This window comes from Anastrepha ludens, chromosome 4 (assembly GCF_028408465.1).
Source record: "Anastrepha ludens isolate Willacy chromosome 4, idAnaLude1.1, whole genome shotgun sequence".
Lineage (NCBI taxonomy): Eukaryota > Metazoa > Arthropoda > Insecta > Diptera > Tephritidae > Anastrepha > Anastrepha ludens.
In genome coordinates this window covers 108390261-108416455 of record NC_071500.1, presented here as the reverse complement: position 1 = coordinate 108416455, position 26195 = coordinate 108390261, and the positions used below count along the sequence as shown (strand labels likewise).

Here is a 26195-nt window from a genome sequence, read left to right as displayed (position 1 = left end):
TAAATATTTTACTCACAACACCCAGTGAACATTTAGGAGGCAATCTCTTGTATACGTGAAATTGCATAGGATTTTTATTTTTATTTTTATTGAACATATGCATATTTCCAAGTATGTTTAAGGTGCTGTATGAATGATTTCAGTGCACATTGGTTGTACTTAGGCAGTGGTAGTTTTCCGATTGAGCTACCACTTCAACCACCCAACCCAGGAGAGGCTAGGTCACTTCTAAGTATGATGATAGTTTAAAAAAAGTCAACCAGCGCCAATATTTTTACAAAAAATATTTTAATATATCCTTTATATCCTTGAAAGTTGTTAAGACAAGACATGGAATCTCCCATTTTCAGTGCACAGTTTGATGCCGCTTCAAAGTGGGAGGGAATTTCTATAAGAAACTTTTCATGGCAGCAGTACTCGAAGATTTCTACCGAGAAGGGGCTGCTATCAAAAAAAGCGCGTTATAAACTTCTGAAATTCTTAAAAATGCTATAAATTTATTGATTGGGTATCAACTTATTCTCTAAGAATTTCAAACGGAAGACTTAAAATTATAGCGTCCCATTATTGAAATGTTAAAGCCCGAAGCTTCATACGCACCACATGGCTGAAAAGTACTCACAGCTTTACTTTTTGATCTTTGGACGAGTATTTCTGCTGCTTGTGTCCTTATGAAGTTATCCACAGTTTTATGCCGTCACCGAACGATAAATGGCTTTTACGAGATGCTTTTTTGTAGCAAAAAAACAAGGTTCGCCGTTTTCTGACGTAGGACAACCGCTTTTAAATAAAATTTTTCCTAGGACTTCTAAAGCTTATTACAAAAAAATTGAAAAGGTTAAATGCGGGAGCATAATAAGGAGATGAAGTTCAATAATACCGTTTCGAACTAATTTTGACGTGCTCAGAGCTTAATCCGTGCTTGGTGGAATTTGTTGCGCGCCTTCCGAAGCTTGCCAAATAATGGAAAAACGGATCAAATTCCAATCCTAGAGTTTCCAAGATAAACTTTATCCCGGTAGTTCTTTGTTTAACTGCCGAGTTACGAGTCGCAGCAAGGAATTATATTTTTCTATGATTTTAAAAAAGGGATCGAACCCATCAATTATAAATTTCTAGCCGGCATGCCTTGTACAACTTACTCGAGTACTTCGTAGGCCAAAAATTAAGCGGCCACAAATTCGCACTTGAGCAAAGTTCAATAGCCGCTTGCAACGCTCACTGGGCTTACAACAATTCTTCAATTTTACATACCGATGACACCAAGACGCGAGCCAGCAAGTAACTTACGGCGGTTGAGATTAAAATTACTCACAGTACCTCATTTATTCGACTGGTGAATGTCGCATTATTGTGGTGTGGTAGCGCTCGTAGTCGTACTGTCTCCAGCACGTTGTTGTAGAAGAAAAAAACACTCGTGTAGTTCAAAATAGCGCGTCGAACTTTTAGAAAAAGGTGTTTTTAAGATCGTTTTTGTTATAAAATTATTACTTATGTACAAATGTGTGTAATGTAATGGCAACTGAAAGCGAAACAACAAATCACACAACGCCGGCGGCGATCGGGAATGACAATAAAGCTACCAAGGAAGGCAGTGATGATTGCACGCTGGATGGTATATTGGTGCGTATCGGACAATTCGGACGCTTCCAACTGTTCAATTATGTCCTGCTATGCATACCCATGATTTTCAATGCGTTCTTCTCCATCTCCTACGTGTTTACGGCAAGTACAGTGGTGCACAGGTGGGTGATTGCAAACTTCCTTCGAAGTGCCAATAATAAATAAAATAAATTTTTATAAAAAAAAAACTATGCAGATGCTTTGTGCCGCAATGTGATAGCCCCGCGAGTGATTATTATGAACCTTGGCTCAATTACACGATACCCATGAAGGGTTCTAGCTACGAGCCGTGCACACGCTTTGCTGCTACGAATAGAACTGAGGATATAATTACGGAATATACCAATCCATCGAGTGAATTTTGTACACCTGCATATTTCAATCAAAGTACTACCGAGAAATGTGGAAATGATTTGAAGTTTCGCGATGAAGAATATACCATATCTAATGAGGTGGGAGGGATTATTGCATGTTGTTTTTGGAACTCATTTTATTTATTATACAAAAATTATAGTTCTCCATCTTTTGCTCGGATATATGGATGTTGACAATGGTCGGTACGATAAATAATATTGGACAATTTGTCGGTATACCAGTGGGTGGTTTTTTTGCCGATCGGTAAGAGAAAATATTTTTCTACTATTTTGTAATTTTATTTTATTTTTTATTTATGAAACTGATTTATTGTTTGAGGTGGAGTTGAAAAATGTTAATGTTTCTTGGTAGTATTCAAAACTTTTCACCGAGAGGGACTGCATTTTTAAATTCGATGTATAAAACATATGCAATCTTATGCGACTAGAGTTACATATACATAGGAGTTGCAGTATAGAGTTACATCTACATAAATACTAGCATAAGCGGTCGTCACTCACTTTATTTGATACAGATACGATTTTTTTTGTAAGGGGTTCTATATTTCATAATATTTTGCGAAAATGGAAAAACAGTATATGCAGATATTTTATTTATTTTATTTTAATTTATTTTATTTTAATTTATTTTATTTTATTTCTCAACATAAAATATAAAAAAGAGTCCATTCATTTCATTGTAAGGAAAAAAAACCATGCCACTTCGACTTCAAGCTGTAATTGATAAAAAAGGATACCCAACAAAGTACCAAATGTCTTAAAATTTAAAAAATAAATAGTTGCTTTTTTTTAACTGTACCATTTAAGCTGGGGCATGAATTCTCTGTATGTTTTTTGTTTTTGTTTTGCATTACAATGAAATGCGTGAATACTTTTTTGTATTTTATGTTGAGAAACGAAATAAAACCAAATAAATAAATGTTTTTTCCATTTTCGCAAAATATTGTGAAATATATATTAGAACACTTTACAAAAAAATCGTGTCTGTATCAAATAAGGTGTGAGTGACTGTATGTATGTCGTAAATTAATATTCAACTAATTCTTGACCTATTTTTATAATACAAATTTAATCTGAGCAGCCATGTAGCCTTCTACCGCGCACCGCGTACTGCACATTCTAACACTAAAATCCATCAAGGGGTCTCTAATCCGATATTTATGTATATGTGGTATCAATATGTCAAGAAAAATTAAAAAAATGTGTGCTTGTGCAAATTCAAGACATAAACAATAAAAACTTTGATTTTAGTAACGTCATACTGAAAATTTTGTTCGAAACCCGACAAGAAGACGGTTAATTGAAATATTGTATATACATACATATAAAGGGTGTTTTTTAAGGGCTTTAGAACTTAAAATCATAATACAAAACAGAAATATTTTAATAAATTTTTTGTATTATAACTCCATGGCATTTATTTTTAGAATATGAAAACCGGCATATGTCCGCCCCGGCTACGAGTTACATGGATTTTCCATTCGATCAGCCCAATTCTTGACAACTTTTTCCAATAAATCTGAATAAGAAATCTAAATGAGTCCTATTTAGTTTACATTTTCTTAATTTTCCCTTAGTTGAAATTTTCCACGTAGTCGAAGAACAAAAGCGAACAAGTTGAAAATGACGACGAATAGACATTTTGGTACGAAACATATGAAATCTTCTTCAACACTTTGCGCTATGAGCTTTGCGAACATATTTTTTTTGTGCAAAGAAAATTTTGAAGCGTTGTTCTGGCATTAAATGATTCATGATGACTTGCCAAATTTTACTCAGCAGCAATCTCAGTACAGTTTGCCATTCTCAGGTCAAACCAGAGTTATCGACATCGATAGTTCCTGGGCAGCTAAAAAAACACCCTATATAAGTGAAGTTTTCGAAGGGAAAGTTCATTATTACAACAAATTGTTTCAGTACTCAAGAATCTGAAGGGAAGTCAATCTTGTAATGCAAATTTAACTCAGCATTCCACCTAAACTTCAATAAAAATATTTTTCGTCTAGCTGTTGAGGCCTATGAATTCGTTTATGCGTTATTACAAACAAAAAAATCACCACAAATTCCATGGTGAAAAGATCTATCATCTTGCACAAATTCGATATTAAATCTGTGGTGAATATTTTCTACTGAATTTAAGCGTTTACATTTATTTTAGGCGAAAACCAATGTAAACTAGCACTAAAAAAATGGCCCTAAGATAACCCGATTAGACTATAGTAAATTTAATTTCATTTTTTTTTTTTTACTTTATCGTTCACAGCTTTGGTCGTCGCACAATGCTTGCCGTTGGCGGTTTTCTTAGCGCCGTTATGGGTATAATACGCTCGGTATCTAGCAACTATTATATGTTCATCGTGTTTGAATTCATCGACATGGCTGTCGGCAGTACACTCTTTCCAACCGCCTTTTTGTTGGCCATCGAATTGGTGGGACCAAAACGGCGTGTTGCTGCTGCGACCATCATCACGATCTTCTATTCACTGGGCGAGGCGCTGTTGGGCGTTTTAGCTCAACAATTTCAAAATTGGCGCAATCTATTACGCATCCTCTATACGCCAGCACTCCTACAGATACTATTCCTCTTTATACTACCCGAAAGTGTACGTTGGCTATTGAGTCAGGGTAAGGAGGAAGAGGCTACGCGCTTGCTAAAACGTGCTGCACGCGTAAATAAACGCGTGATACCAGAGGAGGATCTGAAAGCTTTGGTAGCGGAAAATCAAGCGAAACTTGAACAAGCACACGAAAGTCATTATCCTATTGTGAAAGCTTTGAAATTGTTTCGTTGGCGTATATTGAATTGTTGTTTATGTTGGTTTACTCACACTTTAGTGGCATTGGGATTGAGTCTCACCTCAGTCACACTGGGTGGTAATAAATATGTAAATTTCCAGCTGAATGGTTTAATACAAGTGCCGGGCTTGATTTTGCCATTGTTTATTATGGATCGGATTGGCCGACGTTACTCTCTATGCGGCTCGATGTTAGTATGTGCACTCTGTATGGTCATTACAGCGTTGGTGGGCAAAAGTAAGTGTGCATAATTTCAGTTTGATATTTTTTACGTATTCACATTTTTTTACTCGTATTCACATTTGTATGTATGCTGCTTTTCAGATCATAATATCGCTGAGTTGGTGCTATTTTTAATTGGGAAACTTGCAATTACATGCAGTTTTCAGATTTTATATTTTTTCACCTCAGAAATATTCCCCACTAATGTACGTAACAGTTTGCTATCATTTTGTTCGATGGTTGGGCGAATCGGTTCGATGCTTGCGCCTCAAGCTCCACTTTTGGTATGATATTACAATTTCATGAATATGTGAACTTTAATTTCTTTTTTTTTTTGTCTGCTTTACAGGCCAATTACTATGAGTATGCACCACAAATTCTCTTCGCCAGCTTCGCTTTGCTTAGCGGCACGTTAACTCTACTTTTCCCAGAAACAACTGATAAGGTGCTACCAACAACGCTACAAGATGCCGAACACTTGAACGATAAAAAACACAAAAATGCTGCAAACGTTGTTGAATAAATGTAATTTAGCGCTGGAGTGACTGTTGAACTAAATTGTATTAAAAAAATTTCGTAAGAAAGTATGTTAAGTATGATTGTGTGCCTGAAGTTTTTTGTATATAAAAAGGGAAAATGTGTAATAGCTTAATTTTACAAAATAAAAGAAAAAAATATCATTAACAAGAAAATAATGTAGCATTTTTTTATACAAGAATGCACCTTCTCCATAATAAAATTGTAACGAATTTTGTTGTTTAAATTTATTACGTAAACTTAGAAATGTCCTATTTCTTATTTCGTGCAGGTAAATAAATGCAAAAAATAAAAAGTAATTCTTATTTATTAATGGATAGAGCCAAAATTCTTATGTATATGCATATGAATTTTAGATTCTACAATCTAATATTTATAATTGATTGCTTAATTTCTGTAGTAAAGTTAGTTACCTTCATTCAGTCAACTTGCTTCATTGTGTTTGGTACAAAAAATCCCTTTCATCTAAATTGACATCAGTTGCCAAGTATAGAATAACGGTAAAATATGTGTTTTTTATACGCTAATATATATTTTCTTACTATTCTTAATTGATATATGTGCACAAGCAAGTGATAGAGAACTCTATGATATTTGCTTCCTTCCCTAAGAAGGAAAACTTTTCGGACTTATTGTCAATCGGAATGCCTGCAAACGAATAGATATTCCATTTTAAATGCAAGCATTATTTACTTTAGTATCACCCGGTGGCGCTGTACGTTTTAAGACAATTTGGAAATTCTCGGTAACAACGTAATCATCCTTGAAAATGACTAGTAAATTCATCTCAAACTCTGAAAAAATAAACAACACAATAGCAATTATCGATGCTGAAAAAAAAATAAATCGCATAGTTACCTATTTTAAAATTCTTTGTAATCAATGTAGGACAAGTGAATAAACGCGGTAGAATCATATAAATAGGTATTTCCAGCTTGGGGCAAACGTTGCCATCTGCAATTTGTATAGTTTGAATTTCTGTCGCATCTTTGGAATAACCCTCCGTGCAGCCACAGGTTTCCACTCGTGTTAATTGCAGTTCAATTGACTTTATAGCCACTTCCGTGTGCTGTACTGTTAACTATAGATAAAGATTGAAATAATTTATGCTTGCTGATTGTTGTTGAAAGAACATAAAATATTCGGCATCCTAAGCAGGATATACATATGTAAATCCGAGTTTGGTTTTATATTTACACGCACCTGTCCTGTCAATGGTCGCGTTACACAACACTCGGTATGATCTAGTTTGCCAGTTATCAGAAATCGTGGTATATTTATGCGCTCCTTTGCAGATTTTTGCAACGTCTCCGGACTTATGCTGAAATTCACTTCTGTTGCGGCCAGCACTTTGGTGTCCACCGGCGTTAGCTTATATTGTATACAAAATTGCTGTGTTTTTTGCAATGATTTAGCCAAAAAGCTACGTTTGACATCGCAACGCAGCTGATAATTAATATTGATAAATACGCCATGATATGTTTCATAAAGTACACGAGGTTCTTTGTTGCACACCAACGGGAGCTCAAAATGGAATTCCGAAACGCCCGCAGACAATTTACCTGGTGCAGCCAATTCGAGCGTTGTGTTGAGCAGTGTTATGGGTTTTACAGAATTATAAAAAGCATCAAAAAGTCCAACATTTTTCGTGCTTAACTGTAGGTTTACCACACCTTCTAGTGTAAGTAGAATGCCATCGTGTTTGGCTTCCGTTGGGCAGTGAAAATGAACACATCCCTTTAAAAGCTCCTGAAAATTTTAATTGTATGATTTGTTGTAAAAGCATAAAGCAGTATCCTTATACATATATGAATTTTCGTGTAGTGGTGTTGAAGTTACACTCCTTGGTGGGATCCGAGTTCGGTAACGTAGGCCAGTATATCGTGGGACATGGCACATGTAATATGCCTTATTTTTATAAATACTTACACCTTCGTGATATATTTTATTCTCCTTATTTAATCGTATGTCAAAATTAATTGCACTCATTCTGCCAATAAATTTCCAAGCAATCGAGGGACACACAAAATAAACTCACACACAATCGCAGCAAATTTTCAAACTAAATAGAAGTCGATCAGCTGTATTGGGATTTCAGATGATTTATTTACAAAGGTGCTCAAACTGTTTTGTTAGTGTAGCACAACAAAATTCGCTGTAAAATCTACTGAAAAGTCATGATTCAATTATATTCTATAATTGAATCATGCTGAAAAGTAACCAAAGTGAAATAATATTGATCTAAATTCAGCTTGTTGCTCGTATAATTTATTAAACGGCAACTTTTGCGGAGACATTTTTATTTGTATTGTATGTTTTTACAAATATTTATAAATGCATTTAATTAATACATGTATGCGGTCTCGTTACACCTGCAATTTTATCGAAATATATCGATGCTCGATCAAAGATGGTCGGCCTTTGACATTTTGCTTTTACTTTATCGTTTGCGAAAGTGGTTCTCAGTGGTTCTTCTGGTATTTCAGATCACTGATAGATTAAAAGATATTTTGGCTGTTCAACTGCATCGGAAACCTTCGCGGCTATGGACAATTTAAAGAGACTGTTGAAATCATATGAAGCATGGGTGGCTGCAAACCCGGAAACAGTGTGCGACGTAGAAACCACAACAAAATGGATATCTTACTTCATTGCTGGTATGTCTGGCAACAAAACTTTTTCGTGTAGAGCTAAGTGAATTTTTTGTTTTGTAGGACGCATTTATGATTCAAATGTGGTATCCGAGCTCGTATACACACTATCCAATATGTTGGTACTTTACAATGACCGCATAATCGACAAATCCCGACAAAACAGCCTATCTATAGAGTATACAAAGGTGAACTTCGACGCTAGCACTAGTGCAGTAGCGCGTCGCAACAACAAAAAGGAGAAATTTGTCTACCGTTTAAAGGTCATGTTGACCACGTTAGAATATTGTGAGGTGTTCATTGAGATATCGGCTAAACGCATTTTTGGCGTCAAAGGAAAGTGGCTGTTCGTTGCGCTAGTACAACTCGTGAAAGCAGCAGGGCGCTTTTTCATACTTAAGCATTCAACAGAGAAAATAATCACATCACCGGCACTTCCTGCACTCAATCGTCGTGCACTAATCAAGAAACTAAAATCAAAGAAAAATGGTCTTATGATTGAAGAGTCAGCGGCAAAAAGTAACACTTTGAACCAAAATGGCTTTGGTGACAGCAGCTTTACTTTCCAATTAAAACGTTCCGGTCGAATGATGCGCAAAGTAGAGGGTGCACCCCCAATACAATATCGCGATTTCAAACTAGCAGACGAAGGAACAGAAGCAAATTCCAAAATTCCGGTGAACTACGCGCTGGTACAAGCAGAATATTTGTACATTGTCAAACCATTGATACACTTAGCCACAATGGGAGTGTTCGGTGAAAAGTGCTGGAAACAGTACGTAATATCGCTAGCATTAGATTTGGTCAGTATACGGATGTATCATCAACATCGCCAAAACATGAACAAAGAACAGAAGTTGGAATTGTCGCGCCGCTGCATCAATCTACTATTATATTTGATGCGCTCACCGTTCTTCGAACATACGACACGCTCACGCCTAGATCGTGTGCTATCGTTTGTGGGAGATGTTCCGCTGATCAAGATGCTGTCAGAACCGCTACGCGAATATATACCCCACTGGCAGCGCACATACTTTTATTTGTGGTCGACATAGATAAGCACTGTAGGTCTGACGATTTTTGTACGATTATATTTTCGAGTTATCAACTTGCAGATCAAATATGTATTGTGAAATGTATTTTATTTAATTGTGAGCGGTATTTACATATATAGGGAATGAGCTGAAATGCCATTCCGGCATAGTTAAGAAATAAAAAAACGAACTTTTGTAAAACTAATAGGTTGGCATAGTTGATTTGATGCTAGAATTGCACAAGAAAAGGTATTGTATTATTAGTTGGGAATTCGTTATAAAATTTAACCATCTTTTGGCGTTATTCCAGCGGTAATTAGTAAAATTTACTATTCTGTTGTTTTGCTGAATTACATAAATCAACAGATGTCAATGCAATTCGGCACAGAAACCGCTTGCCTTATGGCTAAGTTTATAATTTCAAAGCAAGAACAATTTTTCTAAATTTGTTGCAAAATTATATGCTTGTATTTCTCTTATAGATCTTGTTTTCTGACAAGGCTTTTCTCCACTCTTATAAACATTCCTTTTTACAACAGGTCTAAATATTTATTACATCTAGAAATTGCTTAAACCTAACAAAAATTATTTTTGAGTGCTTTATTTTATTTGCTTGACATGTGCATGTGTAAATCTGCGAATTTAAGTCATAGTTGCTATGTACGACTATGAAGTTCACTTGTTTTTATTGTTTTCCTCAAATCATGTAATTTGTACATATTCGCATAGATACATTTTTTATTCTAAAATTATTTAGATTTCAATATGTATAGTTTAAATTTACTGACAATTTTAATTAATATTAAGCTCTTGCGAGTTTTTTTTTTTGTTTTCTGTTAGTAAAATCGTTTGGTTTTCAGTTGAATTTGTTCTTAATTATCATTGTTCATTAGAACAAAACAGGTGACAGCTTTTGCAATTTTTTGGACTGCAGCTTAGAATCTACGTATGGTTATTTAGTAAGAATGTATGTAACAAAAACTCATCCATCTGGAAATTGCCCTCATAATTAACTAGATAATGACTAAAATTATTATAAAAGCAATAGTACCAATAAACACATTCATACTCAAATATCTAATAACAAAAGCAAGAGTTATTTGCGCTTATTGTCTTTCAGGTTAAAATTTCAAATTAAATCCAGGGCCCATGGCTAGTTGACGTTGCTCAGTGCCTGCGTTTAGCACAAAGCCGGTGTTCGTAGCGGTCTTCTTGTTACCAGTTATAATACCAGATATTACTTTGCTATTGCCGGCAGCAACGCCAGTCGCAGTGCTGCTACCGCCACCATTACCTCCCACAATTATTTCGTCTCGTCCCAACTGCTTGAATTGCGATCCACCCGAAGGCGGCTTAGGTGAAGAGGCAAGTGCTTTTCGCGCACCTAACTCACTTTTCGCCGGCCATGTGGGGAACATGGACGGATCGATGGGCAGGGGTAGCTCATTGAAGTAGCCATGTTTTAGGGCAGCTTCGGCGGTCAGTCTTTTCTTGGGATCGTAGGTAAGAAGACCCTGTATCAACTCAATACCTATGTCGGTGGTTTTTTCGGCGAAACGCCTGCGTAAATTGGAAACAGGATAGTCGGCGAATTGTGAGTTTTGACTTAACATATTCCGGACGAGAGGCAAATCCTTGTAGCCAGGCCAAATGCGTTCGTTTGGTGTGCCCAGTTCCTGAGGGTGGTACGAGAAATAGGAAGAAATAATGAGTGTTTGATAAAACAAAATATCCATAAATTACAATAAGCAAGCAATATTTTTTTGTTGACTCACCTTAAAAATTTTGTTTAGTTCATCCGTCTCTGTTTTGCCTGGAAAAAGTGGCGCCATTTGAAGAAACTCGCCAAAAATGCAACCCACCGACCAAATATCAATAGGTGTCGAATATTCCGGTGAGCAGAGCAGCAGTTCCGGTGCGCGGTACCACAATGTGACCACCAGTGATGTGTACTTTTTCAGCGGCGAACCATATTCACGAGCCAACCCAAAATCACCTACTTTCAATATACCTTTGTGAGAAAGCAGCAAATTGGAGGTTTTTAAATCGCGATGCAATATCCAATTATCGTGTAAATGACCAACTGCACGCAGTAACTGCTGCGTCAGACATTTCACTTCACCAGGAAGGAAAAATTGCTTGCGCGCTTTCATAGTCTCCATAAGCGACTTGAGGTCATGTTCCACATAGTCCATAACAATGAAGATCTTATCCATATTTGAACCGACCACTATCTCGCGAACTGTCACTATATTCGGGTGCTGCCCCTTAAGTAGCGTGTTGATTTCACGCAGCGACGTTATGGGGAAGCCTTCTTTTTCCTTCTCCATTTTTAGCCGTTTTAAGGCTACTATCTCGTTTGTACGTTTGTCTTTAGCGCGGTAAACTACGCCGTAAGTTCCTTCTTCAATGCGATTTAAACATTGAAACTCCTCGACGGAGCGGCAGCCCTGTATGCCCGGATAGTAGTCGGGTAGCGGCGCGCCCTTGTCATCGCGGGCAGGCGAATCATCGCGGCCTTCTACACGGCGCTTAGTACCCCCGGCTGTGGCCTCTTCCTCTGTTTTATGCGCTGAACTCATGTCACGTTCTTCTGAGCGTGAGCGTGAACGTGTTCTCGATTTTGATCGCGAAAGTGATCCTGAGGAGCCCGAATGTGAGCGCGATGACTCTGAACGCGAGTCAAAATGCGAATTTGAGCGGGATCGTGAACGTGAGCGCGTTGTATGTCGTCGCGAAGAGCCTGAAAGAGAACGCGATCGTGAATGTGAGCTCTTGTGACGGGGTGTATGTGAACGTGAACGCGAGCGCGAAGCTGAACGTGAGCGTGAACACGAGTGGACGGAGCGTGATCTTGATCGTGATGAACGTTGCTCGCCATCTTCATCATCATCATTTGCTTCGATACGTTTTTTGCTTTTCTTTTTCTTGTGCTTCTTTGCGCGATGTTGGCGCCGAGGGGATTTAGAAAGTTCACCAATAGAGAGCGGGCTTTCGGGTAGATCCAAATCCTCCGCTTCATCATCGACCTCATCGTTAGTACCATTGTCAACCGATTTGTGGCCTCGATGTTTCTTCTTTCGCTTCTTTTCTATTTTGCTACGTTTACGGTGATGCTTTTCATGCCGCCCAATAACACCTTCTTCCTCAGAATGGCTGTCGCTATCACTTTCACTATCACCACTACCGCTCTGCGTTTCCATATCCTCACTTTCGTTTTCTTCTTCTTCTTCATCAGTGTCTATCGCCTCGCCTTCTTCCTCTTCGTCACTGCGCTCTTTAGAAGCCACCGTCTTCTTTGATCGTTTACTTTTTATTTCGTGCTCAATTACATTTTCCGTTTTCTTGCGCTTCATAACGTTTAGCCCAGCAGTGACGGAAGCTGCCACCGCACTTGGACTCAACGCATTTCGAGCACGCCGACGCGCTTCTAACTCCTCACGAGCCATCTCTTTACGTTTTTCCTTCTCACGTTCAACCGCAAGTATTTTTTCGCGGCGCGATAACACCTCAGGATCATCGGGCGTTTTTCGTTTTTCCGAGCGTTCCACTTGTTCGGTCGTCACCACCGCCTCTAACTGCACCATTTCTCGCTCCTTATTGCGTCGCTTATGCTTGCGCCGTTGGCGACGCGCTTCTTCTTCCTCTGTGCCTGCACCTTCAAGCTCAACCACCTCAGGACTATCGAGTACCTCTATAACAGACTCGCGCACTTTTTCACGCTTCTGACGATAGCGCTCATTGCGTTCACCATCGCTATATCTTTGACGTTGTAACGTTGAGGTTGACTCATAGTTTTCCGTCAACTCAATGACATCGCCACCACTGCCCTTTACAAATTTGTGCCTCTTACTAAGCAAACGCGAACGCAAATCCTGTTCGATACTCTCCGAGTCATTTTGCGTGTCATAGTTGTACTTACGACGCTCGCGCTGCATCTCAAAGCTGACCTCGCTGTACTCCATATGCGCGTGTTTACCACCGCCACCATACTGTTGAGGCTGCTGCTGTTGATGTCGATTGTTGTAGTAGTCAACACCGCCGTGATGGTACCCACTTCCACCAGAATTGCGCTCATAGTAATCCTGTCGCTGGCGCGCTATATGGGGATGTTGATATTGCTGATGATAACCGCCGCCGCTGCCGCCACTATTCCTACGCACTTCATTATTGTGCGGGTCATAGTGTTTCGCATAACGACGCTCACTATTCGTCATCATATCTCTGGGTGCGCCGTCATCGCGTTCATAGCCACTGCCACGCTGGTGATAGCGCACCATTTCCTCACGCTCCTCTCCGCCTCTTCGGTGATCTCGGTTTCGTTCAATATCCGCGCCAAGACGTGTGCCTCCTCCGCGATCGTTGCGCATGTCTCGGCCATGTGGTTCCCTGGTTTCGCGGTCGCGTAAATTTCGCTCCCTCTCAGCGCGTTCACGGTCACTAGCACGCTCTCTTTCGCTACGGTGTTTTTTCTCTTTGGAATGTTTTTTCTCTTTTGCCGTTTTGTCTTTGCGCCTCGATTCAGCGGAACCACGAGCGTGCAACACATTCGCCTGAGGAGGCTTGATGTCCAACGAGTCTGCATCTTCCTCGCCGCTAATTAATTTTAATTATGATGAAAATATGAAATAAAATTGGTAAAACTTGGGAAGAGAATAATATTTGCTTTTGATTGATTGTGATATTAAATTTTTTGCTTTTACAGTTATTTTAATACAAAGATATAAGGTGGTCAATTTTGCATATTATGTAGTTAAACTAAATGTGTATGCATATATGGGTAATAAATGGCTTAATGAAATTTGTTAGTTATAGTTATTGGTGTTTGTTTGCATTTGTACGTTTTTCCGCTTCAGCTTTCGCCAAAGACTTGCGCATATTTTCGTTAACATAGCACTTCAATGTAAATTCATTAATGCCCCGCCTGATTGGTGCGCGTACTGCTCTCTCCGGTCGAAGTCCAGTGTGCAAGTTCCAAACGTACATGTTTGGCGCTTTGCAATGGCCAGTCGTAACACATTAATTCATTACCACTTTTTTTTTTTGATGGACTATATTTTTTAGCAATTATATATGAATATTTTGTTCAAACTTACATATTCATACAAAACCTACGAAAATTTTAAAATCGCCTCGATGTCAATTTACTTTTCTGGCTTGGTCAACGTGAGATTGTTCTAAGGAGCTTGCTGTTTATGTAGAATGCAAATTAGAGCAAAAATATTCATGATCAAAGTGTAGTAGTACTTTCTTTTAAAAAGTTGAAGTGTGCGCTTACGTCTACGTTACAATAAATGCTTATACAAATATTTTTGTGGTAAACAATATTTAGACATTTATTCAACAAATACAATTTACGCGGATAAATATTTAAAAACGTTATTATGGACGACGCGTTATAACTCATTTCTTCTGGAAAATACTCAAATTTTATTAGAAGAAATGCAGTGTAAAACTTTTTGACGGAAATATCAAAATTTACTTTTAGTTATAAGATTGAATTTGGCGTAACAAATTTTTAAGTTAAAAACGGACGCTCTCATATTTCAATACATTAATAAATATTAAAACACGCAGTACCTGTAATGTGAGTATAAAAGTATTAAAAATAGCGCGCGCTTATTTATGTAGGTATTTAATACGAACTGCAACCAATATGAAATGTAGAACGAAAAGTTTTTGTGCTTGAATAAGCTTTGCTTTACAAATGAAATTCTGTTTAAGGTGTATTTCATATTTAAAAATAAATAATAGTATAAAAAAACAATCTTAGCTTAACTATAAACCCTGCATAATCGAACTGACAAGATTCATGAAAATAATTTTTGGTGGTGATTAAGAAATTTCCAGTTTCGACGGCATTAGGTCTAGGAGCCAGGTTTAGGAGGTGTACCCAGATGTGCTTCAGGGAGGTGTAAACTAAAACAAGCTGTGAAATTGCTTGGTAAATCGTCATGGGCTACCCGCTGTGTATTTTGTTCAACGAGTATTTCGGTCAAGTATTTTTCTTAATACTTTTAAAACAATTTCAGGATCTATAGACTTAAAATTGTTAACCATGACTGATAAAAGATATTCCATCTTCAAAGACAATAGCTACAACATTGAACTTAGTAGTTTTCCCTAAGTTAGTGTTATTTGCAAACATAAAAAAGTATTAAGATGCATCCAAAACTAGCTAAAATGGTTATCTATGAGTATGACATGACTGAAATTTCTTTAGAATACGGTGCACAACCATTTATGGGTGTATATTTAAAAATTCGTATGACATATTACAAAGTTTCTCGTTCTATGCATTGAGACCAATAAAATTGAGAATACTAAAAACAAAACTAAGTATTATTTCCTTTTTACAGGTGATGCGAATTTAAAAAGCGAAATAGAAAAACAAAGAGAATAGTTTAGTTATTAGGTGGGACAGTTTTGAAGTTAAAAAACTTACGACAAAATATGTATTTGTATTAAAACACATTATTACTGCTTTTAGTTTTACAAAACGAAAAATAACGAACCGGCAAGGGTATTCACATCGAATTCGATACTGTGTTCTGCTTAACTTAGCACTTTCATCGGAATTTTTTCTTGTACATAAATCTTTCTTCCCCTCTCAGCTTGACAATTTTCGCTATAGTGATTACACAATTGGTAAAAAGCATAACGCATAGGAGTAAGTATTTTATTTAAATTTTCCATAATTCATATAAGTTTTTCAACACCAAAAGCAAATTAAACAGAGAAGCGCGGAAGATACTAAAGCTCTTAATCAGTTAGCATCGTTTGTCAGACTAACAAATACATATGCCAAAAAGGTAACGTAACGGATGTGAATACCCCCAATATTTTGGTCAATAAAAATATACTATATACATATACAAAAATTCATAAAAATTGTTCCAAAATATATTAATAAATATGAAACGCACCTTAAATAGTGTCTCCACTGCTGTAAACTTCAATTATACTATGTTTCCATGGCATTCAGTACATATCGATAGCCTTTTAAAACTTGAGGCATCCACTTAATATAAATTATATTGCTAATTAACCTTACATATTCCTGTGTTCAAAATAATGGCAGTGCGACGAATTTCTAAATTTAAGCTTTTTTTAAATGTAATTATTTTATTTGTTTATGTCTTTACAACAGTATAGTGCTAAAACACAAATCATATAACTAACAGCTCCAAAATTTGTACAAGAGTTACAAAAAAAAAAATAGCAAATTTTAAAAAAAGTAGGTATTATTAAAATTTTCAACTTTTTAATCAGAATCTTTAGAAACTTCAAGGCGCGCAGTTTTATGGTCCACTCAATTTTAGTATAACAAAGTGCTAGTTAGAAGTCACTCAAAAATTGCGTTGATTTTTGACAATTTTCCTTGCCTACGATATTGAGAATTTCCTTCTATGTAAAAGCACATGATCTTTAGCTTTTTATATAGAACAAAATACTACACACCTCAGCGTGAAGAAATTGCCGAAAATCAATCAAAGAAATCTTGAACAAATTGAGACTTACACTCTGTTATACTTATATTGAAAGGGCTATAAAACGGCATATCCAGAATTTTGTTTAAATCTTAATAAAATGGTGAAAATTTTAATGCATATGTTTCGAAATTTGTTAAATTTTCGTGAATTTTGAACAACGTTTGGAACTTCGAGTTATATGGTTTTTATTGTAGAATGAATTCTTTTATAAAAACATAAAAAATTAAATATCAAAAAAGGTTAAAATTGGGTAATTCGTCACGTTCCTATAATTTTAAACACAGGTATACATATACATATTATATATGTGCGTGCACATTTCATTTGGGGTTTTTTCGCAACTTTGATGGTTTCTTCATACGACCCAACAAAAAGTAGGTCTGGCATACTTACACAAGCAGGTGATTTCCTTAAAAATAGAGTAACAATCGTGCATAAGTACGTTGAGCTTATTAAATGCTTCTCCATACATATTATGTATTACTCACTCACCTTGGCTATTTTTATTTACCTCGCGAAGCCCCTTAAACAATTCAGTCAATCAAATTGCCCAAGGCACACAAAAAGTAAATCGACATCAGCAGCATATACCTAAGGACTCAATTTAAATATGGAAGAAAGAGTGCAAACAAAAATACTTTTTCTTTGTTTTTGTAGAGAGAAAAGAAATCACTGAAAAATTTTGTATTAAATGTAAATACTTTTTCTTAACAAAAAATTAATTTACCACACCAACAAGCCTGTTGTCCAGCTCAAATTTGTAGTACTTTTTTCGCATGCAACGTGATAGTTCAGTTGTTTCTGGCATACGATAAAAGAGAGAGGAGTTGGACGACTAGTAGCCAAACTAACACAAATATTTGATGTCTATTTGTCTGCCGCACCCACCTGCGTAGACGTCGTCATAGCTAGTGGAATAATATTTCACGCCACCTAATTGCTAGTGGATTTTCCGCATTAACTGTGCATTAGTTTATGGGAAGCAGTCGATCAGCTGGCAAGGCAGCGTTTGTTACATTGTTGATAAGTAAGAGTTTTCACCAAACTTCCGGTTCTAAAAGGCAATAGGTATGTGTTAGACTCTCCTCTCTCCCAGTTAGTCGCTTTGAATCTTCTTTTGCGCCTTCTTGCGGTGCTGACGACCATGCACCATAGCTGTGTGGATGAAATGCGACGTGATGTGTGGGGTATAGTTATGGCTGCTATGCAAATATTTCATGCTTTGTTTCGACTATTATGCACCACACTGTTTCTATTATTTATACGCCAACGTACGCGAAATTTAAGGTTCATGTTTACATTTTTCATGACATTTTCTTAAGTATTTTGGGTGTAATTTATTTTTTAATTTTTGTTTATATTTCATAAGTTTGTTTTTAGATTTAATGTGAATTGATGGTGGCCATCGCGCGCATCGTTCTTTGGACATGTACACACTTTTTGGCCTATTTGCAATGAAAAAATTTCAGTAAATTAAAAAGTACTTAATTAAGTGGTATATTGTTTAGACCTAATGGGATGGACAGTGGATATTTGAAGGTGATATAGGATCATTATGAATTTTGTTTGGCCAGGAACAATGCCAGGTGAAACTGGGTTATGGATAAGCATGGTGAGAATTGGTATGTGATGGTATTTGTCGTATATAAAAAGATGAAATTTGCAAAACTAAGCAATTATATCAGCTTGTTTTATTTAATTCAATGAGATGCATTAACCAGAGTAACAATTTCAATGTATTTTATTTATTACAAATGCGCGATTAAAATTGCTTAGTTTTGCAACTATAACTTAGCCATGCTTTACACATTTCTTTTAATTACATATGCAAAATTTTCATACGTGCTTTTACTCTTTCAATAATTTCCTAAAAATCACAATTCAACAATCTTTCAAAATAATGCGTAAATTTATTCCATGGAAATTTGTTTTCATTGCCCTTCAACCCATATATTCTACATGTGTAGCTGTGACTAAAGACACGAGTTATACACACAATGCGATTTCCATGCTACTCCCCCCAAAAACAATTACATGATTCGGGCTAACAATTTTCCATGGTTTTTCAAGACATAAGATACATACCTTAATGCATAGTTATCGTAGCCAGGACTTTGTAATTGTCCATCCTCACTGCCAGACATGTTGCAAAATGTGAATCACGTTGAAATCAGCAAAAATAGCCAATGATTTTGCTATCTGTACGCAACGTTGTAGCTGCTTTGACTCGATTTACGGTCGCCCTTCACACGACAAATTCCAATTCTTTCGGTAGCTCCTTTTCTTTCAATATTTCCAAGCTTTATAACTTTTCCACACTCACAATGTTATTGAAATTTTAAACATAATATATTCCAAATGTTTTTCAGCTATTGTGGTGCAACTTGGTGAGATTTCTTAAGTAATTTCCTCTTTCAAAATCATTACCAAATTATGCTCCGCACCAATATATGAAATATTCTCGAGTGAAAACGTTTGACAATGTCGTGTGAAGAGGAGAAAGAAAAAATGGCGTATTTCCAATGCTACCAGACAACTTCGCAAAATTAAGTGCTGCCACCTAAGCAAAAATAGCTACTACTTCATTTTAATTAGCACCTGGAATGTAGCCTGCACATAGCTGATGGTCAATTAAATTTTCAAAATGCCTTCGACAACAACTAAAAATAAATTCTCGTCTCATTGAAAATGCTACAATAAATACGTATTTCAATAGAAAAGACAAAAAGCGAAATTTTGAAAGAAAATTTCGATTTAAACCATTATTAGTTATATAGTTTATATGTTGTCATTAATATTTTTTAAAAAATTTATTTTAATATATACTATTTAGTTGAACGTGTAAAGATCGAATTAACCCATCTTGTGAAAATTCAGAGTTTGATCGCAGCATTCACTTGTATTTAACTTGAAAACTTGTGGGGCTAAATGCACATTTAGATGGACAGGCACCTAAAAAATGTGAAAATTCAGTGATCAAACTAATGAAAACGAAGTGCCGTGTGTTAAATTGTGAAAGAACAAACTAATATAAAGCCTTCCAATGCACTTTGTTTGCGTTTTTAAGCGGAAGACGCCGTGACAAGAAAGTGGGTGTGTGTTTTTTGTTTATTCATGGGCTGTTACAACACAGCGAATTTGAAAGGTGCAGCCATGTATCATATCATCCTTGATAGTTTGTCGTAAATGGAAATGTGGGGTAAAGTTGTTCATGCAGCATTACTTAACGCTTATACGGACAGTTTTGCAGAGACAAGGCAATACCTTCACACTTTTTATTAATTTTCGAAGATAGTAAAGTTCGTTCTGATTCGCGAAAAAAAGGAAAACCTAGTCACAAAAGAGCGCGCCACACAAATCGAAATCAGAGCAAGTAATTTGTACGAAACGACACTAACGGTGGTGCTTAAAAGTTAATTGTCTCTATGACTGTCTGTAAAGCGGCCTCGGTCGCACTCATCCTCCGTCTCGCAGAAAGAGAAGAGGATATACTGCTCATCCAAGAACCATGGGTCGTAAAAGATCAGGTTTGCGGTTTGAGCAATAAAGAATACAAATTGATCTATGTCACTGACAAAGGTAAACCCAGGTCGTGTATACTAGCAAAGAAATGTATTAATGTATATTTACTAATACAATTTAGCGATGCGGATAACGTCATCATATCGGTGGAGTCCTGCGGAAGGACGATATGGCTTGCCTCCTCATATATGGCACATGACGCGGAGCAACCACCTCCATCACCACTCATAAGAAGAGCAACTGAGCAAGCATCGAGATGCGGTACCCCATTCATACTGGGAGCAGATGCAAATGCACATCATCATGTCTGGGGCAGTTCAGACACAAATGCACGCGGTGAGTACATTTTTGAATTCATTATGTGCAACAATCTTTATATTAGCAATATAGGCAATACCCCTACATTTGTAACTACTACAAGAAGGGAAGTTCTAGACATCACTTGTGTCAATGAACAAGGGGCGCAAATCTTACAAGAATGGAGAGTGTCTAAAGACAACTCCTTCTCAGATCATAGGTACCTAATGTACAATATTTCATTACCAACTAAGAAGTGCAAGCCGGTCATAAACCGCAGACGCACAAACTGGGGCGTGTTTGAAACCACACTGGCCAGCAAACTCCCTGGCGCGACATACCAAATCGACTCCGAGCCACAGCTCGACACAGCGGTTGACGAGATAACCTCAGCATTTCAACAAGCTGCGAAAGCAGCATGTCCTCAGAGAACAAGAAGAGGCAAACCGAAACCCCCTTGGTGGTCCACTGACATAGCAGACCTTAGAAAGGAGTGTAGAACTATGTATAACGAAGCGAAGAGAACTAACTCGTGGGATAGATACAAAGAATGTCAACGTAGATTTAAGTATGCCATAAGGGCAGCAAAAACAGCGTCTTGGAGAGATTTCTGTCAAAAGATAGAAAGTGTTTCGGAGACTAGTAGGCTCCGGAAAGTCCTATCAATAAGCCCAAGCAACCCTAGCTACCTCATAAAAGAGAACGGCAACTGGACAACCAGCAGTGCAGAAACACTAGAATTACTAATGCAGACACACTTTCCAGGTTGTCTCTGCAACAAAGACAGTAGAACTCAAACTATAGTTCACAACGGGAATCCTCCAACAGATTTCATAACGGAGGATAACATTAACTTTGCCATTGGCAGCTTCAGACCCTTCAAATCGCCAGGTCCAGACGGAATCATCCCCGCTGATCTGCAACATACAAGAGATATGATCGCACCTATACTCGCCTTAATCTTCAAGGCGGCGATACAACTCAATTATATCCCCAAAAAATGGGCGGAAGTAAAAGTGGTATTCATTCCCAAGGGAGGGAAAACCACACACACGAAACCGAAGGACTTCAGGCCGATTAGCCTATCATCCTTTCTGTTAAAAGCCCTAGAGCGTTTACTAGATATGCATATCAAAGGAGAAATTGGCAATAAGCTATCACCGTCCCAACACGCATACAGTAAAGGCAAATCAGTGGAAACAGCGCTCCACGCGCTAGTTGACACGGTTGAGAAATCACTTCACTATAAGGAATACACCCTCGCTGCCTTTCTGGACATCGAGGGTACCTTCAATAATATTTATCCGGAGGCTATTACAAGTTCGCTAACGGAAATGGGTGTAAACAGGGCACTAGTCTCGTTTATAGACCGAATGCTAACTGGGCGAACAATAATCGCAAATTTGGGTGACACATCCACCAAGAAATTCCCGATCAGGGGTACACCCCAAGGTGGGGTAATATCTCCACTTCTGTGGAACTTAACTGTCAATAATCTTCTTCAAGAACTTGAAAAAATGGGAGGGAAAATAATCTCATATGCCGATGATATTGTTATAGCAATCTCGGGGAAGCACCTTCCAACTTTATGCGATCTTCAACAAAGATCCCTCAATAGACTTTCACTCTGGTGTAAAAGTCGAGGACTTGAAGTAAATCCGGAAAAAACGGATCTGATACTATTTAGCAGAAAACATAAAACACCTGCTCTTACACACATATTCCTAGGAGAGAAACCACTTAGAATAACAGAAAAGGCGAAATATCTAGGACTTATACTGGATAGGAAGCTAAATTGGGGGCTCACAGTCGCAGATAGAGTACGCAAATCTATGATGGCGCGGTACTCCTGCGGAAGGCTAATTGGAAAGAGATGGGGATTGGAACCCAGAATGGTACACTGGCTGTACACAGCAGTGGTTAGGCCTATTCTCTACTATGGCATTGTAATATGGTGGAATGCCCTTGAGAAGGGGGTGAACATCAAAAAACTTGACAAGGTTCAGAGACTAGCATCTGTTCTCATAACTGGCGCGATGTCAACCACACCATCGAAAGCATTATATGCGACATTAAACTTCCTGCCAGTAGATTTGCAGGCAAAATATATCGCGCGCAGCACGGCAATAAGGCTGAACACTCTAAGCAAGTGGTCAAATAAGAGCTACGGTCACGGCAAAATCCTGGCTGGCACTTCGGAGATTCCCGGATTGGTGGACTATGCACTCCCGCCCACACTTGCCATAACATCGTTCACGACCCTCCTACCCTCAAGGGAAGAGTGGGAACGGGACGATGTAAGACAGGGCGAGTCTATCCATGTATACACAGATGGCTCAAAGCTCGAGGGAAGGGTGGGCGGAGGTGTATACTCCGAGCATCTGGGGATCTCCTTCAGTTTTCGTCTCCCCGACTACTGTAGTGTCTTTCAGGCCGAACTGATGGCAATAACGAAAGCCGCGACACTGGTACAGTGTGATGCGATATCCGGAAATGACATCTACATTTTCACTGACAGCCAGGCGGCGATAAAATCCCTCACAAAACAGTCGACAACCTCCAAGGTAGCCATGAAATGCCGCACATCTCTTAACGAGATGGCTGAGTCATTTCGCCTAAGGATAATATGGGTTCCTGGCCATCGCGACATTGAGGGTAACTGTAGAGCCGATGAACTAGCGAGACTCGGCACCAAGTTGACCGATGAGTGCATGGACAATGACATAGGCATTCCCTTACAAACATGTAAGCTACTTATCCTTGAAGAAATCGTAAGGAAAGCAAACGCAAGATGGCGCAATGAAGCCACCTGCAAAATCGCCCATCAAATGTGGCCGACTCTTAGTGATAAACGCACAGAATCTTTGCTAAGCCAAAATAAACACAATCTTAGCACACTGATTTCAGTCATAACGGGACATTGCCTAATAGGTAGGCACGCCCAAAGAATGGTTGTGCAAGCACACGACTTCTGTAGAAGTTGTCTTGATGAGGAAGAGGAGGAGACAATCCTGCACCTTCTGTGCCACTGTCCTGCTCTATCCAGACGGAGATTTGCTATTCTAGGCAAACAATTTTTTAACGAATTGGAAGATCTTAGCTCCACAGAAATAGGAGATCTTCTAAAGTTTTTGAAAAGCGCACAATGATTTTAGGAGAAATAGGGAAAGCTCCCCCACGCGGTATCACAATGGGCTATGAGCCTGAGTGTGTCCCACAAGGCAACCGCTTCAACCTAACCTAACCTATGACTGTCTGGACGCCTAGGTTACCCAAACAATTTTTTTCTAATACGTTTATGTAAACTTAATGTTACACTAAAGCCAAATCATAATGGAGCCATTACGCATCTATTGGTACCCCGATTTTTTTGATCAATTCCTCCTTGTCCTTAATACTTTACTCAATGCATGCCTGCTGCTACTGCGGTCTGCTACTTCAGCATTATCCCTTAAAGATTTGTGAGAAATATTAAATCATGCATAACAACAATAACAATATTACTACTTACAGACAAGGTTTGAAGCAATCTTGTGGAAAAATCAACTGGAAAAATCAACAAATAACAGATTTACACAACGTAAACGGTTTTTCTTGTGTAGCCTCGTTGTGCTTTGGTGAATAGCAGTAATGATAAAATACAAGATTGCGCCTTCCGTTAACTGTGATGTCAGCGTTACTGATATACTATCAAAAGGGAAAGAAATTTGTTATCATAAAATTTGAAGCTGCCAAATAAACATGTAAAAAACAACCGCATTTGCTTTCACAATTTAACACGTGACACTACTCTAAAAATCACAAATCTTAAATCACAATATTGCCCAGCTATTCACAAGATACCTTTCTTTATATTGTTTGTATATCTGCAGAGCTGACGTAATCCATTTGTAAAAAACCTAAAAATAAACTAGCAGCTTTCGGAAGGCGCCCCCTTCTATATTCTGTACATCATGCACAGTGCGAGTGAATAGCAGGACTCTTGAAAAGTACGTGAACAGAGCTGTTAATACTGAAAAACAGCTGACCATCTAAGCATTTGTTATATGAATCAATGTCAGCTTTTTAAAAATAAGTTATTTCTGGAGTTAGAAATTAGTAAAATATATAGAATTACTTCGAAATAAAGAAAAATGTTCCGTCAAATAACTACTCACAGGAATCGTCAAATTTGTTTGTCCATTGTTGCCGTACGCTTGCAGCATTTGTCATCTCAACCTAAGTCGACGCACGATGGCACAAAAAGTTCCACACTAGAACGCATACGAGAAGAATTAATTGCCGACAAAGAGAAACTACAATGGCGTAAGCCTGTTGGGGAACGGCCCGGCGATTGGAATAGTAAATTAAAAGTATTTGGAAATTCGGAACAAACATCTGATTACATCATCATGATGCAGAAACCGATAAATCTCAGTCCCAGTGCTTTAAAGAAGTGGTGGCGCAAACGGAAGGAACGCATTGAGAAACACATGCAGCAATATGTTTCTGAGCGACATGAAATACTTGGACCTGAATTAGCTGCAGCGCATTTCTTATTGTATCGTGGGGGTGCGGTAAAATTTTTACATGAACGCAACTGGATGCGCGCCAACGACGACGGAGAATTTGATTTACCAAAAAAATATCATCCAGCATTTAAAGTTGAGGGCCTTCGGTGCGACAACATGACACTCTATTATGAAGGATTGGAGAATTTGCGTAATTTGCAAGAATTAAAATTTCTTTCATTTCACAATGTTCGCACATTTGATGACTGGTGCTTGGATCGTGTATCTGCTTCTAGTTATCCAAAGCTAGAAGTTTTGGATATATCGGGAACAAATTGCAAAACGAATGGACTCTCATGTTTATACCGCATCCCCACTCTGAAACTGCTAATAGTGAACGATCCCAAAGAAAGTCTGGAGTTCGAACTAGGATGCTCGATGTTGCAGGAAGTGATACCAAATTTAAAGGTTGTCAATGCTTCATCCATACATAATTTATAGGAGAAAAATTTACAATATATAAAACAAACAAAAATGATTTCTCTGCGATATTAAAAATATTTTATAAAACGTAACAATTGTCTAAACGCATTTTTTTGTCTTGCAAGTTGTTAGTCCCGCGGTGGTTTGGATTTCATATATTCGGCTTTGATATCTGCACGATCTTCCACAGGTGGCAGGTGTGGCGCAATACCCTTTGACCGACGATCGGACCGCACTTTATTCTAAAATTGATATGCATTATTTTTTCACTCATATATTCAATTAATAAGTACCCAAAATTCCTTGCAATTATTATAGTTTGCAAAAAACACTTCGCACTTATCTCTGTCATAATTGTATTTGCTGAGGCATTTGAACGAAAGTTCTTGTTCTCGCAAGCAGGGATTATCACGTTCTGCATTTGGGTTCCGTGGCATTTTATTGTTTAGTGAGTTTTGTTTTAAAGTTTTTTTATTTTAAGTTATATAAATTTCGTAAATTATTTCGATTCTTGTACGTAGCTGCCCAACTTTGTAAGCCATCGTAAATGTTTAGAAGATGCTATAAAGTAAAATAAAAAATGTCCGAATGTCAGAGTAAGCGGAGGTGATAAATTGAATGTAAGAAATATTTTGAAGCAATTTTAAGAAACGTAATGTATAATGAAATAAAA

General features: G+C 37.7%; 6 protein-coding genes across 6 annotated transcripts; 3 read left to right on the top strand and 3 right to left on the bottom strand.

Annotated features, from left to right (window-relative positions):
• The first annotated feature begins 601 nt into the window (after positions 1–601).
• On the top strand, positions 602–5716 carry LOC128860556 (organic cation transporter protein). Its single transcript, XM_054098147.1, has 6 exons — positions 602–1745; positions 1820–2075; positions 2138–2241; positions 4261–5030; positions 5118–5299; positions 5365–5716. The coding sequence occupies exons 1-6, from the start codon at positions 1516–1518 to the stop codon at positions 5536–5538; spliced, it is 1716 nt and encodes a 571-aa protein (XP_053954122.1). The 5' UTR covers positions 602–1515; the 3' UTR covers positions 5539–5716.
• An 87-nt stretch (positions 5717–5803) lies between these two features.
• Positions 5804–7626, bottom strand: LOC128860557 (vacuolar protein sorting-associated protein 26C). The gene is made up of 4 exons (XM_054098148.1): positions 7482–7626; positions 6756–7301; positions 6411–6633; positions 5804–6346 (listed from the first exon to the last, which is right to left on the bottom strand). The coding sequence occupies exons 1-4, from the start codon at positions 7539–7541 to the stop codon at positions 6225–6227; spliced, it is 951 nt and encodes a 316-aa protein (XP_053954123.1). The 5' UTR covers positions 7542–7626; the 3' UTR covers positions 5804–6224.
• A 360-nt stretch (positions 7627–7986) lies between these two features.
• Positions 7987–9442, top strand: LOC128860555 (peroxisomal membrane protein PEX16). Its single transcript, XM_054098146.1, has 2 exons — positions 7987–8209; positions 8267–9442. Exons 1-2 carry the CDS (start codon positions 8098–8100, stop codon positions 9256–9258), a joined length of 1104 nt encoding a protein of 367 aa, XP_053954121.1. The 5' UTR covers positions 7987–8097; the 3' UTR covers positions 9259–9442.
• Positions 9443–10080: 638 nt separating this feature from the next.
• Positions 10081–19405, bottom strand: LOC128860554 (serine/threonine-protein kinase PITSLRE). The gene is made up of 3 exons (XM_054098145.1): positions 18816–19405; positions 11013–13833; positions 10081–10913 (listed from the first exon to the last, which is right to left on the bottom strand). Exons 1-3 carry the CDS (start codon positions 18872–18874, stop codon positions 10359–10361), a joined length of 3435 nt encoding a protein of 1144 aa, XP_053954120.1. The 5' UTR covers positions 18875–19405; the 3' UTR covers positions 10081–10358.
• A 5141-nt stretch (positions 19406–24546) lies between these two features.
• LOC128860552 (distal membrane-arm assembly complex protein 2) lies at positions 24547–25610 on the top strand. The gene has a single exon (XM_054098143.1). It carries the CDS (start codon positions 24683–24685, stop codon positions 25538–25540), a length of 858 nt encoding a protein of 285 aa, XP_053954118.1. The 5' UTR covers positions 24547–24682; the 3' UTR covers positions 25541–25610.
• On the bottom strand, positions 25558–26083 carry LOC128860553 (coiled-coil-helix-coiled-coil-helix domain-containing protein 7). The gene is made up of 2 exons (XM_054098144.1): positions 25816–26083; positions 25558–25764 (listed from the first exon to the last, which is right to left on the bottom strand). The coding sequence occupies exons 1-2, from the start codon at positions 25957–25959 to the stop codon at positions 25651–25653; spliced, it is 258 nt and encodes an 85-aa protein (XP_053954119.1). The 5' UTR covers positions 25960–26083; the 3' UTR covers positions 25558–25650.
• Positions 26084–26195: the final 112 nt, after the last annotated feature.

What these genes read in the sequence shown, in the direction of transcription:
- LOC128860553 (XM_054098144.1), bottom strand. Translation starts at nt 25,959, where the DNA reads ATGCCACGGAACCCAAATGCAGAACGTGATAATCCCTGCTTGCGAGAA. An exon ending in ATAATTGCAAGGAATTTTGG is followed by an intron (nt 25,765 to 25,815) that starts GTACTTATTAAT and finishes TATCAATTTTAG; the next exon opens with AATAAAGTGCGGTCCGATCG.
- LOC128860556 (XM_054098147.1), top strand. Translation starts at nt 1,516, where the DNA reads ATGGCAACTGAAAGCGAAACAACAAATCACACAACGCCGGCGGCGATC. An exon ending in GCAAGTACAGTGGTGCACAG is followed by an intron (nt 1,746 to 1,819) that starts GTGGGTGATTGC and finishes AAAACTATGCAG; the next exon opens with ATGCTTTGTGCCGCAATGTG. An exon ending in CGCCTCAAGCTCCACTTTTG is followed by an intron (nt 5,300 to 5,364) that starts GTATGATATTAC and finishes TCTGCTTTACAG; the next exon opens with GCCAATTACTATGAGTATGC.
- LOC128860554 (XM_054098145.1), bottom strand. Translation starts at nt 18,874, where the DNA reads ATGTCTGGCAGTGAGGATGGACAATTACAAAGTCCTGGCTACGATAAC. An exon ending in TACGATAACTATGCATTAAG is followed by an intron (nt 13,834 to 18,815) that starts GTATGTATCTTA and finishes AAAATTAATTAG; the next exon opens with CGGCGAGGAAGATGCAGACT. An exon ending in AACTAAACAAAATTTTTAAG is followed by an intron (nt 10,914 to 11,012) that starts GTGAGTCAACAA and finishes TACCACCCTCAG; the next exon opens with GAACTGGGCACACCAAACGA.
- LOC128860557 (XM_054098148.1), bottom strand. Translation starts at nt 7,541, where the DNA reads ATGAGTGCAATTAATTTTGACATACGATTAAATAAGGAGAATAAAATA. An exon ending in ATAAAATATATCACGAAGGT is followed by an intron (nt 7,302 to 7,481) that starts GTAAGTATTTAT and finishes TAAAATTTTCAG; the next exon opens with GAGCTTTTAAAGGGATGTGT. An exon ending in CGCGACCATTGACAGGACAG is followed by an intron (nt 6,634 to 6,755) that starts GTGCGTGTAAAT and finishes CTTTATCTATAG; the next exon opens with TTAACAGTACAGCACACGGA.
- LOC128860555 (XM_054098146.1), top strand. Translation starts at nt 8,098, where the DNA reads ATGGACAATTTAAAGAGACTGTTGAAATCATATGAAGCATGGGTGGCT. An exon ending in GATATCTTACTTCATTGCTG is followed by an intron (nt 8,210 to 8,266) that starts GTATGTCTGGCA and finishes TTTGTTTTGTAG; the next exon opens with GACGCATTTATGATTCAAAT.
- LOC128860552 (XM_054098143.1), top strand. Translation starts at nt 24,683, where the DNA reads ATGTTCCGTCAAATAACTACTCACAGGAATCGTCAAATTTGTTTGTCC.